The sequence below is a fragment of the Scardinius erythrophthalmus genome (genome assembly GCF_964197995.2).
Source record: "Scardinius erythrophthalmus genome assembly, chromosome: 14".
NCBI lineage: Eukaryota > Metazoa > Chordata > Actinopteri > Cypriniformes > Leuciscidae > Scardinius > Scardinius erythrophthalmus.
Genome location: NC_138234.1, coordinates 15,168,884 through 15,187,197, shown reverse-complemented (window position 1 = coordinate 15,187,197; position 18,314 = coordinate 15,168,884). Strand labels below are relative to the sequence as shown.

The 18,314-nt window shown below is 36.1% G+C and overlaps 1 protein-coding gene and 1 long non-coding RNA gene across 3 annotated transcripts; both read right to left on the bottom strand.

Annotated features, from left to right (window-relative positions):
• Positions 1 to 2,984: 2,984 nt before the first annotated feature.
• On the bottom strand, positions 2,985 to 8,196 carry LOC308702512 (uncharacterized protein). Of its 2 annotated transcripts, none has more exons than XM_081385428.1 (2): positions 7,932 to 8,196; positions 2,985 to 6,279 (listed from the first exon to the last, which is right to left on the bottom strand). In XM_081385428.1, exons 1-2 carry the CDS (start codon positions 8,053 to 8,055, stop codon positions 4,865 to 4,867), a joined length of 1,539 nt encoding a protein of 512 aa, XP_081241554.1. In that variant the 5' UTR covers positions 8,056 to 8,196; the 3' UTR covers positions 2,985 to 4,864. The 2 variants fall into 2 exon arrangements, with proteins under 2 accessions (XP_081241554.1, XP_081241555.1); XM_081385429.1 differs by lacking the exon at positions 7,932 to 8,196 and adding an exon at positions 6,783 to 7,185.
• Positions 8,197 to 10,766: 2,570 nt separating this feature from the next.
• Positions 10,767 to 15,197, bottom strand: LOC308702531. The gene is made up of 3 exons (XR_014031613.1): positions 14,692 to 15,197; positions 12,961 to 13,130; positions 10,767 to 12,366 (listed from the first exon to the last, which is right to left on the bottom strand). It is a non-coding gene; the product is annotated as an uncharacterized lncRNA (long non-coding RNA).
• Positions 15,198 to 18,314: the final 3,117 nt, after the last annotated feature.

Below are 18,314 nucleotides of genomic sequence, written 5' to 3'. Positions count from 1 at the left end.
AAAAACTCACGCTGGGGGGTCAGCCAGAATATTTTAAACTTACGTGTGAAAGGGTTAAATTATATACAGGTACAATTAAAATGCCACATAATATTATAACATTTACTTATCTAATCAGGCACGTATTAACCCAGTCTATGGTATTAACGAATAGGCTATGGCAAATCAGCTGTTCTCCCCGTAGACAGTATTTAAACGGGTTCTCCCATTAGCAGTTTTATGTCGCGCAGGCGCAATAGAACACCAGAACGCCGTTGCCGTTTCATCCGCAGCTGTTATGTTGCTTAAAGTCCCTAATAAAAACAAATTGTAAAAATTAATTTGCAATAATAATTGCTACATTTAGCAATGTAAGGAAAAAGAAGATTAAAAAGAAATACATTAGTAAAAGAAACAATTAGTATAATACATCAGATTTTTTTTTAAAGCACATAGGCCTATTAAAAATGACTGTAAATCAACACATACATTCTGCATACATACATACATTCTGTTTAGCTAATGTGATGGCTATCTTCCACATATTGACCCAAAAGTTCTTGCTATTTGGTTGGCTATTCTACGGAGCCCCTGAAGGGACATATGAGAAAAAAATATGAGATGAGGAAAAATTATTTGTCAATGCTTTAGTGTTCTCTAAAGCATGCAATGTTTTGCATTCCCTCGCTAAAATGTTTGTGCTCCGCTGAGAAACTTGCCGTTTTGCAAGTGAATGCAAAGTTTGTACAAACGGCGTGAACCCCATTTCAACAGCCTACATTTGTTCTGAAAGCCTCACAGATTCAGACTACTGGCATCACCATTTTGTAAGAGCAAGGCATTTAAAAGAGAGCAAACAGTGTAAAAAAAAAAAAAAAAACTTACAATATTAACTTGTGAAAGTTGTTCATATTAAAAGATTGAGTCAACATGAAGGTGAAGGAATTTTTATTTTTTAACGAACTATCTCTTTGAAATGGACCCATAATTTAATAACAAATATCAGACACGTGTAAATGCTACTAGAACAGCAAAAACATGTTCAATGACGCTGTGCACACTTTGAAACCGCAACGCGCAAGCCTATAATAAGCAGACTGTTATTGTTCATGGTGTGGACCCAAATATAGTTATCATTAGTTATCATTCTTGGTGTGAACGGCCCTTTAGGCTACGTTCATAATGTCAGTCCAAATACAATTTTTGTGCATATCCGATTGAGATCCGATCAAATTTAGCAAGTCTGAATAGCCACAAATCCCATGAAATGTGGACATTCAATCATTTTAGATCAGATTCCAACTGGATTTGAAATGACAGTGTGAACATAGCCCAAGTGCTCAATTCAAAATTTTGCTTAGATCAAATCTGACCCTCATGCAAAGACAGGGTTGCCAGGTTTTCGCAATAAAATCTGCTCAGTTGCTTCTCAAAACTAGTCCAAATCGTGTTCCTGGGGGTAAATATCATGTTAGTGGGGTCACTTTAAACCCACAGAGTTGAAAAACAACCAGAGGCAACGGTGAAAAAATAGCCCAATTCTGGGGGAAAACCGAAAACTTGGAAACACTCGTCATACAGATGTAAGAACGGAGGACAATAAAGGGGTGGTCGATTATGATTTCACTTCTCTAACTATAGTTAGTGTGTAATGTTGCTGTTTGCCCATAAACAACATCTGCCAAGATACAAAGCTCAAAGTTCAAAGAAAAGGGAGATATTTTCTTTTACAGAAATCGCTTTTTAAGGACTACAACAAACGACTGATAAGGACTACACAAGCTTTCTCCCAGGTTAGTGACATCACAAACCCTAAAATGTACAAAAACCCTGGAAACACACAACAAAGGGGTGAGTCCATGTTGAGAAGAGGTATAGCTGTTGTAGTAGAGCTCATTTGGGAGTCTGTTCAAGCTGTCGCATCCGTCTTTACACATTTATTGCAATGAAGTACGTAACAAATCCATTACGCTGATTTCACGCAGCCATTATTTTGAAATCGAAAGCAAGGCTCCGGTGGGAAGAAAACCGGAAGTGTCGCCTTTAATCACAGGAGAGTCGTGAATGCGATGGCGTATTGTTGTGTTTAATGAAGTTGTGTCAATTCTAAAACTGTACATACATTTCTTTCATACTTTAGACTATATACAGTGAAATTAATTTATAAATAAAATATTTTTTATATATATAATTCAGAAAGTAAAAAAAGAAGCAGGAATGAACTACATACATATCCTATATTGGATATTAGCATCCAATAGTGTACATCGCGGCAGCAGCTTCATCTTGGTAGTCCAAGGCATTGTTGTTTATCTTTACTTCCGGGGTTCTTCCCACCGGAGCCTCACTTTCGATTTCAAAATGGCGGCTGCGTGAAATCAGCGTATAGCATGTCACTCTTACACCGGTTCCCAAAAGAGCGATTTATAGATTATCATGACAGAATATGCTAATCAATTACTTGAAGATATTTAACTCCACATCAGCTACATCATTGTCCGACTACGGTTTGAGAGACTCTACTTGGGGAGTAGAGTCTCTCAGAGACTTAGTTTACATCTTGTAAAAAGGGACATGATACCACCCTTTAAAAATAAGCAATTTTGGTGATGAATGTTGATCTCGAGTGACAAAAGTTGCATAAATTCTGACATGACTTCAGACTGTACGACAATATGACAATACTATTTGAATTTGAATTGTGTAAATTTGAATTATAAGTGAATATTATATGGCAATTTACATAGTTCTGAACATTTGAAATTAATGCATTTTCAAAAGACGCAAATAAATATAGTTTGGCTTGGTTTGGCACACAGTCTAATGGTTGAACGAAATTTTTATTTTAAACAACTTATTTGTTGTACTAATGTTTAAAGGAGTAGTTCAGCCTCAAGATAAGGTGTATATGACTTTCTTCTTTCAGACGAATACAATCGGAGTTATATTAAAAAATATCCTGGCTCTTCCAAGTTTTATAATGGCAGTGGATTACAACCTAAAGATTGAAACTCAAAAACATGCATGAGTTTGTGTAAGAACAATATTCATATTTAAAACTTTATAAAGTAAAATAACTTCCGGCCAAACGAACACACGGATTCCACTTAAATGTAAAGCACAACTTATGCAAGTAATGCAACGTACTGCTATTTACGCTATGCCATGACGCACTACGCTGCTTCTGACGTCATACATTTCATGAGTTGTACATAAGGGGCAACCGGGCAAGTAGAATGCGTTTGGCCAGAAGCTAGAATTTTACTTTGTAACGTGTTAAATATGAATATTTTTCTTCCACAAACTCATCGTTTAGCTTCATAAGGCCTTTTTTAACTCCCCGGAGCCATGTGAAGTTCGTTTATGACTGATGGATAAACGTTTTTGAGCTTCAATCTGTTGGTTGCAATCCACTGCCATTACAAAACTTATTTTTTAATATAACTCTGATTGTATTATTCTGAAAGAAGTCAGTCATACACACCTAGGATTGCTTGAGGGTGAGTAAATCATGGGCTATAGTTTTCATTTTAAAGTGAACTAATCCTTTAGGAACTATATTCTTCAGTCAATGAAGGACAAGACAGAAAATTTCACTAGATCTATTTGTGAATTTGAAACATTTTTGTGAAACTAACATATATTTGTGGAGATCATTTTAATTATATGTGCATATGATCATTTTTTGTAAATCTCTCAACATTTATTTGTGGATCATAATCAATTTGGAATAATGGAACAATTCAATCTCCTTATAAGTTACTGCTGTGAAGTAAGACCAGATCTGTCAAAATCTAACATAATTCACATATAAAATTGATGGTTTCACTCGATCTTCAACCAGAAGGAGCTGGATTAAATAATATCCAGTTGTTTTATACTTCTGCGTCGGACCTAAGCCAGAGCCTCTAGCTGTAGGTACGCGTTGGTTTTCATTTATACTAGGGCTGTCACTTTACGTTCGAAAATCGATGGCACAATCGATCGGACCAACCAACGCAAGTTTCGAAAACGAAAATAGGGAATCGATTTTAACGGTCTTTTCTCGGAGCGCGTCCAGCTCGTCATGTTATGCCCGCAGCGAACGCGCGTCATTTGCAACTGCAGGCTCTGACAAACACGCATAACAGCAATTATCCTTCTGCATAATGTGTCTCTTTTTACTACAAAACTGTGAATTTTCCCGGTATTCAGACAGTCTCATGCATTCAGATACAGATTCGGGCAACGGTCTACAATCGCCTACATAGGCGAAATTTGTTTGACATTTCTAATCGTAAACACAGCCATGTTGAAGAATGAGGTAATGTTTTTCATATGCTGCGTGCTATGGCAGTCCACTATGCTTATTGCTTTTCGAGAATGTTGCACTAGTCATTGTGCGCGAAACTTCACGCCAATAAATCATCAGAAATATTGCTGACTTGTGCGCGTCAGGCGCGGCGCGCCCTCTTTACGTTCGTCCTAATGCCTGTTAGTTGTCCGTGGATTTGCCCATATATGGCGTTTTATTTTTCAATTTTCGATTTTACAATCGATTCAATGAACACTTATGTCTCAAAAATCGAACAGGATTTTTTCATAAAAGTGACAGCCCTAATTTATACTTCTGCGTCGTTGTCCACGTTGACGCGCAATTACACATGCAGAGGGAGCAGTTCTAGCAGACCAATCACAGCAATCACCGCGTAGAATTGACACGTTGTTACATTTTTGGAGAAGTGCACGTCAGGGTACGCCGAAGGGCGTGCGCTACACACAGTCTACGATGTAGCTACGACGCGAGTTTGACGCAGAAGTGTAAATTGGACTTAATACTTAAGCAGCTCGCATCACATTTTTACATACTCATCTAAACGTCGCTCACAGCAGCGTAGGCAGTGTCTCAATGTTCGCCAAAATTTTTTTTTACCACATGTTTTTTACCACATTTTTTTTTAGTATGACGCAGTAGAGAACCTGAATTATTATAACTCTTCCCGCACTGATCACATGTGTACGGCTTCTCTCCAGTGTGTATCATCTCATGTCTTTTCAGATTTCCGGACTGGCTGAATCTCTTGTCGCATTGTGAGCACTTGTAAGGTTTTTCTCCAGTGTGAATTCTCTGGTGTTGTGTCAACATGGCATTTGTAACAAAGGTCTTCCCGCAATCAAAGCACATGTGATTCTTCACACCACTGTGTCTTTTCTGGTGTATGTTTAAAGTACACATCTGAGTAAAACTCTTTCCACACAGAGAACACATGTAAGGCTTCTCCTTTGTGTGAACTTTCAGGTGGATCTTCAGGGATGATGATGAAAGACATGATTTCCCGCATTGATCACAGTTATATGCTTTTTCCCCAGAGTGAGAACGCAGATGTAATTTAAGTGTGAATGAATGTGTGAAACTCTTCCCACATTGATCACATGTGTACGGCTTCTCTCCAGTGTGGATTCTCATGTGAAGTTTAAGGGTTTCTTTTTCTTTAAAACATTTCCCACATAGATCACATTCGTGTGGCTTCTCTTCAGAGTGGACCCTCTCATGTTTTCTCAGATTTCCTGACCAAGAGAATCTCTTGTCACAGTGTGAACACTTGTAAGGTTTTTCTCCAGTGTGAATTCTCTGGTGCTCTTTCAATATGGCAGCTGTAATAAAGGTCTTTCCACAATCAACGCAGACATAATCCTTCACACCGCTGTGTATTTTCTGGTGTATTTTGAAATAACCCAGTTGTGAAAAGCTCTTTCCACACAAAGAACACATGTGAGGCTTCTCCTTTGAATGAATGTTCAGTTGGCTCTTCAGGGGTCCTGCCCTAATACATTTTTTACCGCATTGATCACAGTTAAATGATCTTTTTCCAGAGTGAGAGCCAAGATATAGTTTAAGACAGTTTGCTTGTGCAAACTTCTTCCCGCACTGATCACATGTGTGCGGCTTCTCTTCAGCATGAATCCTCTCATGTCTTTTCCTATGTCCTGCCTGGCTGAATCTCTTCTCACAGTGTGAACACTTGTAAGGTTTTTCTCCAGTGTGAATTCTCTGGTGCCGTCTCAATACGGCAGCTGTGGCAAAAGCACTCCCACATTGATCACACGTGTGCGGCTTCTCTCCACTATGAATTCTCATGTGACGTTTAAGACATTGTTTGTATGGAAATCTTTTTCCACACTGATTGAATTCTTTGATGGCTCTTCTCCGTACACATTTACTTTCGGTCTGTGAGAAACACAAAGATATCTCTTCAGTTTTGACGCGTTTCTCCTCCACTTCATTCAGTTCTTCTCTCTCCTCATGTTCTTCCATAAGGTCTAAAATGAAGAAAAAAAGAAAAAAAAGTCACACATAAAATATTAAAGACCGAAATGTGAATGTCAAGGACATTTGCTACAAATGTTGTGCTTTGATGAGTTTTTAAAATAATTGAATTATATGCGAAAATTATATGCGAAATTATTCAAAATTAAATAAATCTCATTACCACAAATGTAATTAAGGTGTCACATATGAATCAGTAATGACTAGATGTACAGAGGAATGTCTAAAAAAATAAATTATTAAAACATATAATTTGTTAGTAATTAAAGGCCAATTCACATCAAAAAATATAATTCCAATCTAACTATAAAATGTAAAAAATCGTTCTAAATTTAAAAGAATAGCAATGTCCTCTCCACAACTATAATGATAACTTAAAGGGGAAATGAAGCAGTCAATCAAGTTTACATGATTTGCAAGATGGATTTCCAATTTAATCAACAATTATATAAGAAACATGACAAATGTAAACATATAAAAGAAAAAAAAGAAAAACCGTTATATCTTTTGCTGCCAGGGCGCTGCCATTGTGTGCAGTATTCTAAAGTGTGACGTCACGGGGTTGGTTGGCTTTAATAAACCTGGCTGAATGTATTAATATCACGACGTCAAACTGTCTACACCACGGAGTTTTGACCGCGATTCGCGAACAACTAATGAAGTCTAACATATGTTATATACAGCAGATGGACTCTGACACGGTGGGCATCGCATTACAACAGCCACACGCGCTGCAACTTACCAACCCGCTCTTCGCCCAAAACCACCACCGGCTGTTCGACATAACAACGTAACTTACCACTGCTCGGTTCCCACGCCGTATCGGCTCAAATGCATATATACATGCTAACTTACATGGTGTTGTTGACAAGAGACATGAACTAATATGATGGCAGACATCGCGAACAATGTTTCCATGTGCAGTTTGTTAACATAACGTTAACGTTAGACGTCGTCTTTTTGTCTGGTACTAATAAACTCCACTAAAGTTAGCTAAACACTAAGTTAGTGTTAGCTAGTTCATGCTTACAGCTGTTAGCTAATAATGACTGTACCTAACGTTAGTTGTTCGCGGTCAAAACTCCGTGGTGTAGACAGTTTGACGTCGTGATATTAATACATTCAGCCAGGTTTATTAAAGCCAACCAACCCCGTGACGTCACACTTTAGAATACTGCACACAATGGCAGCGCCCTGGCAGCAAAAGATATAACGGTTTTTCTTTTTTTTCTTTTATATGTTTACATTTGTCATGTTTCTTATATAATTGTTGATTACAGTGGAAATCCATCTTGTAAATCATGTAAACTTGATTGACTGCTTCATTTCCCCTTTAATGACTAGCTGAAAGATTCTAGGCAGATTATGAATATAATTTGATACTACCGACTGATCATGCTGAGTCAGAGACAGTTGCGTTCAGTCGGTGCTTACAGTCGGTATTTAACATCATGTAGTCATATTGGTGCTATTTTTTAAACCTATAATCAAGTAATAATATAGACTTATTCTAAAATCAGGATTTTAAAGTATCTTTACGTTTACCTATGATAGGCTCCGGTATATTAACTGACAATCTGCTTTAAGTTTTATAATCTTCATGTTTTACAGAATAACAAATGAAGAATCAAGAATAAACACCAACCTCTCAGTTCACCAGTATCTTCAAGCTTCACTTTGAAGGGTTCTGGATCACTCCTGTTCTCACAGTAATCTTCAATAAACTCCATCTTTACAGATTTCTGTTCTTCCAGATAGTCTGAATGCATGTCTTCACTTGTAAATTGTGTCCGTGATGCTTTAAAAAGGCTGCAAATATTTTGTTTTGCAACAGGGGTTCGGAGAGCCCCTCGTCGTCTTCTTCTTCTGGTTTTTAGAGGTCTGGGAAAACAACGTAAATGTGCATTTCTGCCACCGACTGGTCTGGAGTGTGAAGCGCATAGTTTAACACTTTTCTGAGTTTATAACATGAAATATAAAATTACTCCTCATTCCACACACCACTGACATTAACTGTTTTCCCTATCATCAATTTTAATCAAAAAGCCATATCATACTGTTTGCCATCTCTTCAAAATACTAACAGACTTCCATTCCATCACCCAACAATTTTGCACAGTCAATGTGCCCAACTTAGCCTTCAATGTATCAGTAAATTTCAAAGGATTTGGGGATCCTTGCAATTCAATCCCCCTTTGGACAGTTAATAATCTACACAGTCAGATAATAATACTACAAACCCATGTCATTCACTCTCAGTCATGTTGGAGTCAAATATCATTTATTAAACATTAAAAGATTTAAAAGTTGGAAAACGTACTAAGGATCTTAATTTGAGTATTGAAGAATATCTGTATGGTAATGGTAATGGTGGAGTGAGTGCAGGTGTGAGCCGGAGAGGATGATGGGACATGTAGTGTAGACAGTGACTAATGGGTGACTGTGACACTTTCCAAATATTACACAATCTAAAAACACAAAGCTATTGTGAAAATGTGAAAAGCTATCTATATGTAGTTACTCTACAACTTTTGACTTATTTACCAAGTGCAGATGTAAGAGAAACTATCATGTAGTTTTTCAACCGGCTGCTTCTTTTATTCTATACCTCATGCTATTTTTCAGTATCTTTTAAGTCAATAAAGAGAGAAATCTATCTCATTCATTTTCACTTTAGTTTGATTTTTATATTTATTCATCGACTAATACTGACTAAGCATGTTACTCATTTTATCAACAGATTTTTGTTGTGGAAACAAGGAAAATTTGCACTATGAACCCGAGAGCACCTGTAAAGAGGTGGTCGGCAAAGGGAGGGAAGTCTCGCCACATAGCCAGATCTTCAGACTGATGGCAGAAGGTCTGGTGTCCATAGTAGCTTTTATTGTCTAAAGACCGCTCAAGAGCTGTCTGACAGACAAGTAAAGCAACCAATCACAGTTCGTTTTGTTCATCGTCACATTTTGGGGTGTGGAAATGTTAAGTCGATGTTCTTACAATCACAGGACGGGGTGTAAATCTCTTTTTTATGCTGTGAACTTCACATACTTCACATACAATGTTTATCCGGTTACTCAGTCCTTGTCACAGTTGTAAACCCAACAACTCTATTCTTTCATGAGGGGGTTTGGCATTACGACAGCTTTGTTTCCAGGTGTATCATTAAAGAACGCAGCATTTACATCTCCCAGATGTACAAGCGATCCGATGACAACTTTGAACCTTTTGAGGTGTTTCCAACTTTAGGGCTGAGAGTAGCAACGGGAGATATATTATTATTATTATTTGTATTTATTTTTCTACCTTTATTTAAGCAGGATAATCTCTCTGATATTAAAAATCTGTTTCACGGGAGTGTCCTAGCCATGACAGCAGTACAATTAGATTCAAATCAGTTAGCAAAACAGAATAACAATAAAGACCAAAACACTTCAAAACAATTGCACATCATTGAGTCACCTCAGAGTGAATGAATAATACGTTTAATTATCCCTTTTTTTGGTGGCATAAATGCACCTCGAGCTTGTCTGCCAACTGCAAACAAACAGAAAAGGAGACGATATACCCACTAGCGCCCTCACTTTCACTCACTCACTCACTCACTCACTCACTCACTCACCGTTGAGCAGTTCACTGTGCTTTGTAAGCTTCAAATTGGCTTAACCAACCAATCAGAATCAAGGAACACAACTTGTCTGTATTATAAATTAAATGAAACCCAATTTGAGGGAATTACACAGACATACAAATGGTTTCAGATCTGTATTTTTCTGTATTTATGCTTTTAATTTTAGTTTTTTTTTTTTTTTTTTGGTATTTGTTCATTTATGTTCTTTTCTAAACTTCAATATAGATGTCTGCCTAATTGTTAATAGGGGATGGTGCATCCAAACTGTCAATGTTTATTCTGAATTCCTTCATAATATTTTTCTTATCAGCGTTATTCATTTATGATTTGTTCCTTAGTAATTAAAAATCTTTGAATATCAATCTCCGTCAAATTTCATATTCAAGTATTTACTCATTTACTGTTTCTTATGTTAATCTTTTATTCAGTTTTATTTATATATGCAGTATTTATAGTATTGTCCATGTAATGTATATATACTTATTTCATGTTTGTTAAGAAACTTTGTTTCTCCCATGGATTGTTTTTCTCCATTCTGTCACTTTATGGAGTTTTGGTTCCTTGCCACTGTCGCCTATGCCTAGTTGGGGACACTTAATATTGCACAATATTAATGATCTCTCTGCATCGACACCATTATATGAGAACTGAACTGAGCTGGACAATGACACCATTTTCTTCTAAATCCTCTGTAAATCCAAAAGCTGTACATCCGAAACAAACATGATTTTCCTTCCAATCTATTTTTCAAGTATTGTAAAAAGCGCTATATAAAGCTGATAAAAAGCTGTTGATAAAATAAGTAACACGTTTAGTTAATGATTACTTGGCGAAAAATTATAAAAACAAAATAAAAAGTTAAAACGAATGAGATATTTCTCTCTTTATTGACTAAAGGTGTCCAAAGCAACACTAGAATAATATCAAAGAAGCATCCAGTCACAAAGCTACATGATCATTTCTTACAGTAACTAGATACAATGCTTTAATAAAAAAATTGAAGACATGTTCCTCTTAAAAGTGTCCTCTTCTCCAGCCTCTTCGAGCAAACAAACATTTTGTACATGTAAAAAAAAAAAACTACTTTTTTTTCATAAAAGAGAGTAAAAGAAAAAGTCACACATATGCATTATAAGAAATTTGGGGAAACAAAGGACAATGCAAAAATCATAATGTATAATGATTCAAATTATATCATAGCTGACGACGATATATATCGGGGAAAAAAATCTGAATATCTTTGTCACAGTGTGAACACTTGAAAGGTTTTTCTCCAATGTGAATCCTCAGTTTTTTTTATTTTGGCAAATGTCTTTCACACTGCTTTCGCACTGGTATGTGTTTTCTGGTGTACTTAAAGAGCTCAGTCGTGTAAAACTTTTTTCACAAGCAGAACACGTGTAAAGCTTCCCCTTTGTTTGAACTTTCTTGTGCTTCTTTCTGTCTCCAGAATGAGAACACAGATGTAATTTCAAAGCTCGAACACTTCTGAAACTCTTCCTGCACTGATTGCATGTGTGCGGCTTCTCTCAGGTGTGGATTTTCATGTGATCCTTAAGCAGTCTTTATTGTGTGCAGCTTCTCCTCTGGTGCTGATTCAGTTCACCCTTTGTAAAATAATTTTTTCCACAAACATAGCACACATAATTCTTCACACCGCTGTGTCTTTTCTGGTGTTCTTTTAAACAATTTAGCCAAGAAAATCTCTTTCCACACAAAGAACACAAGTGAGGCTTCACCTCTGAATGAACGATCATGTGCTTATTCAGGGAACCTGCCGAAAGAAATGTTTTACTGCATTGATCACAGTTAAATGGTTTTTCTCCAGAATGAGAACGTAGATGTAATTTAAATGAACATGCGAATATGAAACTCTTCCCACACTGATCACATGTGTACGGCTTCTCTCCAGTGTGGATTCTCATGTGATATTTAAGGTATCCTAGTTGTGAAAAACTCTTCCCACATTGATGACAAGTGTTTGGTTTATCTTCAGTGTGGTTTTTCATGTGACTCGTAAAGTTTGTTTTTAGTGTGAAACTCTTCCCACACTGATCACATGTCTTCAGCTTCTCTCCAGTGTGGATTTTCAGGTGTTCATTTAAGACTGACTTTTGTGTGAAACTCCTCCCACACTGATCACATGAGTACGGCTTATCTCCAGTGTGGACTGTCATGTGTCTATTTAGGTTATATTTTCTGATGAAACTCTTCTCGCACTGATCACATGAGTACGGCTTCTCACCAGTATGAATTCTCATGTGACGTTCAAGACCTTGTTTGTATTTGAAGCTTTTTCCACAGTGAGGACACGTGAAATTGTTGCTGGCATTTCTCAGTACAAATTTACTTTCAGTCTGTGAGCAACTCAACGATTTTCCTTCAGTTTTGATATGATGTTTCTCCTCCGCTTCACTCAGTTCTTCACTCTCCTTAATTTCCTCCATCAGGTCTAAAATGAAATTTAAAAAAGTTTTATTCATCAAAGAAATGTGAAGAGATAAGACAACTTATATGCAAAATTATGACTGCCTTGATTTTTTTAAAGGGGGTAATATAATGCTACTTCAAAAGTTCATTATTTTGTTCATTGGGTGTAATAGAAATTCAAATATCTGTACTTTACTGGAGTATTTTTATTCTGAGGAATTTTTACTTTACTACATTCCAAAACACAATATCATACTAAATTTCTTAATGTATCATTTTGCATTATTTTGAACTGAAGAATGTTTCACATACTCTGATACTCGTGAATAAACTGATTCTTTTCAATGATTCTGTTAAGTGTAAATGAAAATCATATTGGTTTGTGAACTAAATCTGCAGTAAAAGGGCGATATGTTTAAGCTCGCTGAAATGCTTGCATGCAGACATGCCCACATCAATATCATCAATATGGTGAATTATTTGTTGAAAACAAAAAAGATAGAAATAGATTTAACTTTGAGGCTCTATTTTGTACCTAGTTATATAATTTGCTACTGTTATTTCATGACTTTTCTTCCCACAACCACTAAACAAATAATCAAGAATAAAAACCAACCTCTTTGTTCTTCAGTATCTTCAGATTTGATTCCGCAGGATTCTGGTCACTCATGTTCTCACTGTTCTTTCACAAACTCTTCTTCGCTTGTAGGCTGATGGGAATATTCCAGCATTTCTTGGCGAATTGTTGTGGGAGGAGCTTCACTGAAGGTGGTAGGTGGAGCAGACCTGAAACCGAAAATAAAATCAGAAATAAAATGGACATTTTCACTCATTCACACACTATAAGCATTTATGTACCATATTTATTTATCCATTCAGAAAAATGTTACTGAGTTTGTTTAATTAATTCTGTTTTAACATTATTTTATCTTCAACATAAACATAATGGACAAAGTGATATAGAAAAAATATTATACATAATCAGAATTAAAAGACTTCACAGAAAAAGTAAGAATAAATGTAAGAATAAACAAATTCAGAAATAAATATACAGAACATATAACACTTCAAGGCACAATATGTAACTGTTTTGCTTTAAAAATAGCAAAAATCACTATAACTATGTTATATATTTTTTTTAGTTGTGTACATTATCCCGACTGTTTCCAACAACTTTCAAACCAGGAGAAATTTGTAATTTAATTCGAAGACATCACGTTTCTTTATTTCCGTTTTGTCACCGTCAATGGCGTCATATCCGCGTTGTCCCTGGTTTCCGCTCTTACTGCCATAGTAATAGCCTCTGATAGTAACCAAGGCGACAGACGTGGACAACACAATGTCTATTTGCACGCTGTTGTTGTTTCGTTCAAACATTATGGACCATGGCAAGCAGACTTTGGATAAAAAAGGAGAACTAAAACGAGAATCAATATCAGTGCGGTGTTTTCGAGATGCCTAGAGCTCAGTAGACAGTAACAGTATATAGACAGTATATAAACGAGAGCTCCACGTCCGAGACTTCAACCGCTCCTACATGTACTTTATTAAACAGGTGACCACATTTACATAAAAATAATCAATGTTATATAGTTCAACAATGATCAAATGTTAGAATATGATCTGTATGTTGTTCTAATGTTGATCTAGCTTACTGCTAGTCTCATACAGACAAACTAGGGATGCAAATTATCGATTAATTCATTAATCGTTAGTTGATTGACCTTATCGATCGATTAACGATTAACTGATAAGCGGCTATTTTCCTGAGAATGTAAAATTCTTACGGTATCAATAGTGTCTTAAATAAAAAGCTAAATATTGCTTATATACTGAATACAAATGCATGTTATATTGCTCAATTGATGCTTTATTGTAACAGCTGGGATATGGTACAGATAATGGAATTTATGTAGTTTAAAAAAATAAATGATGCACAGAAAATTAAAATACATAAAAAAAATTGTGCACTGGCTCACCTGTTGCATGTGAAACATTAAGCAACATAAAATAGGTTTTAAATACAAATCTATATGTGTAGGCTTAGCCTATTAAGCCTACATAATAATATATCTGGTAAACTACATATGAAAAACTTGAACATTAGCAGCAGCACTTATAATCCCCCTTGGTCTGAGAAAGGTAATAGTAAGATTACTAGACCAGGAAACTTATATAGAACTGAACACAACTTAAATCATCCCTGAGGAAGATGACAGTAAAATTAGAGGGCGTCCCTTATATTAGAACAGTCAAATGAAGATATAGGCTACCTGTCCTGAAACAAATATACTGCACAAAACGCTAACTGTTATGTTCCTCACCAAATGAACGAGATGTTGCTCACCTTGCATTGCTGTTTGAGCTGCGCGTGAAATGAATGCCGTTAATCTGGATCGCGTTATTTAACTCAAAGAAACGTATCCTTTATGAGATTAATCAGATACAAAATATAAAGATATAAACATAATATTATAAATTATATCTGCACAAAATGAAGCGAATGCACAAGTGAACTTTAACTAAGTTACGTGCCATTCAGAATGACTCATGTTGTGGACGCGCTATTTCTGGAGCAACGCGACTATGGCAACTAAACCCAAATAATTCACAATATTTTATTACAATAACCTATTGTTGTTATATGAGATAAATCAGATATAGATACGTTAGGCCTACACAAAATAAACACAACATTATAACTTACATTTACACAAAACAAAAGGCTGCGAATGCACACGCAAACTTATAGTCATGATAGTGTAAAATGGTCCCAAACATAACTCCGGCGTGCTCGCTATGTTTGCGGTTCTTCTTCTTCTTCTTCTTCTTCTTCTTCTTCTTCTTCTTTCCAATTTTACGGCGGTTGGCATCCAGCTTTTTGGTGCATTACCGCCCCCCTCTGCTCCGGAATATGGATCAGATAATAGATTTTATAATACAACTTTGTCCATTCTCTTTCCTACACTTACATAACACTCATTCCCCTCAAATAAACACTCACACACAAAACACACTTTAATTATCAATTAAATCCTATTGAAAAGTCCCGCCTCCCTTAAAAATAACATCAATATTCTACTCTGTGTCCCATTTACTGCGCTTAATAACCCTTTTAATGTAATCTCCTGCACCCCAATCTGCCTCAACTTATTCTTCATTACCTGCCTCAGCATTTCATATCTCTTACAACTCATAATTATATGCTCCACTGACTCCTCTTCTCGACAACCCTCACACAACCCTGTCTGGTGCTTCCCTATCAACTTTAGTGTTTTATTCAGTGAACAGTGTCCCAACCTTAACCTCGTCATCACAGACTCTTCTTTCCTATTCCCACTTCCCACCCTGTCCCCTTTAACATTTCTCTGAATTTGGTATAAATGCCTCCCTTTCTCCTCTCTATCCCACTTCTCTTGCCATCTTTTATTTATTTTCTTCCAAATTATGCTTTTAACCTCTGCTTTACTAACATTAACCTGTACTTCTACATTCTCTTTTGTTAGCGCCCTTTTAGCCAGCCTATCTGCCATCTCATTACCTGTAATGCCAACATGTGCTGGCACCCACATAAATTTAACCTGACATCCCATATGACTTAACCTTGTGTTTAATTGAAGTACTTTATACAGGATATCTTGCCGAGCTTTTGAATGGAATGACCTTAAACTTGCCAAGACTGATAAAGAATCAGAACATATTAAAACCTTTTCCTGTCTTACCTTTTCCACCCATTGTAAAGCAATTAAAATTGCCATCATCTCTACTGTATATACCCCTAAATTATTAGATGTTTTTTTACTAATTTCTACTTCTTTCCCTGGAATTGCCACCCCAAACCCTGTTTCTTCTGTCTCTGGTTTTTTAGCACCATCTGTATAAATCTGCATAAATTCACTATAGTTCCCACCTACTCTATTGTTAAATATTCTTTTCAGATTAACTTCTTCCATTTCTTTCCTTTTCTCCTCATGCACATACCAGTCTACCTCAGGCCATGTCATCTTCCAAGGGGCAATCTCTGGAAAAACTACCTTGGACTTATTCTAAGATTAAATACTTCTAACTCTTTAGCTACATTATTTCCAATTCGACCAAAGTTTTCTTCTTCTTCTTCTTCTTCTTCTTCGTTTGGTGTTTTATGACGGTTGGCAAACCAACTTTCGGTGCATTACCGCCACCAACTGGACTGGAGAATCTTCTTCTCTTTGAACCAACTTTTTCTTGAATGCAGTAAAAATGTCTACCTTTTGTTCCTTCATTCCATTCCTTCTGCCAAATTTCCTGTATTTGTTTCGCTATTATCACTCTAATTTCTGTTTTACTTAATGCCACTTCAATGTCAATTTGTGAATGATTTAATGCCTGTTTAGCCAGATTGTCAGCCTCCTCATTTCCTTTCACACCCATATGTGATGGAACCCATACAAGATTTACCAGAAGTCCATACTGTCTTGTTCTGTAAAGACTCTGCATTACTTTGTTTATCATGTCTGGCCTTGCTGATGATGCTCCACTTTCCAAGCCATTTAGAGCTGATAGAGAATCTGTACAAATCACTGCCCTTATTGGTTGTATTTCTTCTATCCACTGAAGTGCTAGACATATTGCTATTATTTCTGCAGTGAATACCGAAATATTATCTGAGGTTCTTTTTGATATTCTAATTTTCAAAAGTGGAATATATACAGCTACTGCTGTTTTCCCAAATTCTGGGTCTTTTGAACCATCAGTGTATATTTTGACTGCACTATAATAAGTTTGATCTATGTATTGCTGTATACCTAAATTTTCTAATCCATTTGTATTGTTATGCTTTTCTTTAAGCAATTGGATATCAATCAAAGGCATTGGGAAAAGCCAAGGAGGAACTGCTGACCTAGCCACTGACCTAGCCACAGTCCGAGTGTCCCTTTATGCTTATGAAATACCTCATCTTTAACTTGAGCCTACAAATTACTTGAGGCATTACACCCATCTCTACTTGCACTGCTGATATTGGGGAGGATCTAAATGCTCAACAACAAATTTGCATAGCTTGTGACTGAATTGTCTGTAGTTTTACGAGTTGTGTTTTGGATGCAGTGCAATATACCATACTGCCATAGTCTATTGCCGATCTTATTAGAGCACAATATATTATTTTAAGGGACTGGCGACATGCTCCCAAATCAACTCCTGCTAAACACCTCATGATATTTAATGCTTTTTTTTGCATTTGTCAACCAGTTTCTGGATATGTATTTAAATTTCAGTTAGCGGCGGGAAAAAAAATCGATATTGTACATTTTAGTTTAACCTAGTTAGCCTATTTAGCAGAGTTTTTGTTTACTGTTTTTTGTTTTGTTGTTGTTGCTGTTTTTTTTTAATAAATCACAAATTATAGTATTTAAGTCTGTTGACACCAATGAAAGGAGCTTTAAGTGGCAGTTTACATGTGTGAGGTGTCAGTTTACAACACTGTAAAAAAATATTTTCATGATTTGTTATCTTAACTTTTAATCTTTTGTCAAAACAACTTAGATAATTAATGTGGTTCAGATAACATATATTTTGAAGTTCTATTTATTAAACCATAATCTTTTGTCAAATCAACTTAGATAATGTTGTTCAGATAAAAGATTTGACAAAAGATTATGGTTTAATAAATAGAACTTCAAAATATATGTTATCTGAACCACATTAGTTTGTCTCAGCTGTTGACACCAATAAAATGAGCTTTAAATGTGATCAAATATGAACATCGGCACAATGAATGAGGTGAAAACCGGAACTACTGAAATGAATCTTGATGCAAACTCATCAGGAGTTAAAAAGGTGACAAAGATGTGGCCCTCAACCCCAATGCATCCAGCCTCGATAAACTCAATATCCAAAACAATAATCGAGTTTCTTGAGGTTTCTCATGATTCATTGTGGCTTATGTTACTGTTTTAAAAAGAAGACATAAAAAGAATAGTTCTTATCAAT

Coding starts and splice junctions, on each gene's coding strand:
- LOC308702512 (XM_081385428.1), bottom strand. CDS start 8,055: ATGCATTCAGACTATCTGGAAGAACAGAAATCTGTAAAGATGGAGTTT. Junction 6,280..7,931: donor AGATACTGGTGAACTGAGAG/GTTGGTGTTTAT, acceptor TCTTCATTTTAG/ACCTTATGGAAGAACATGAG.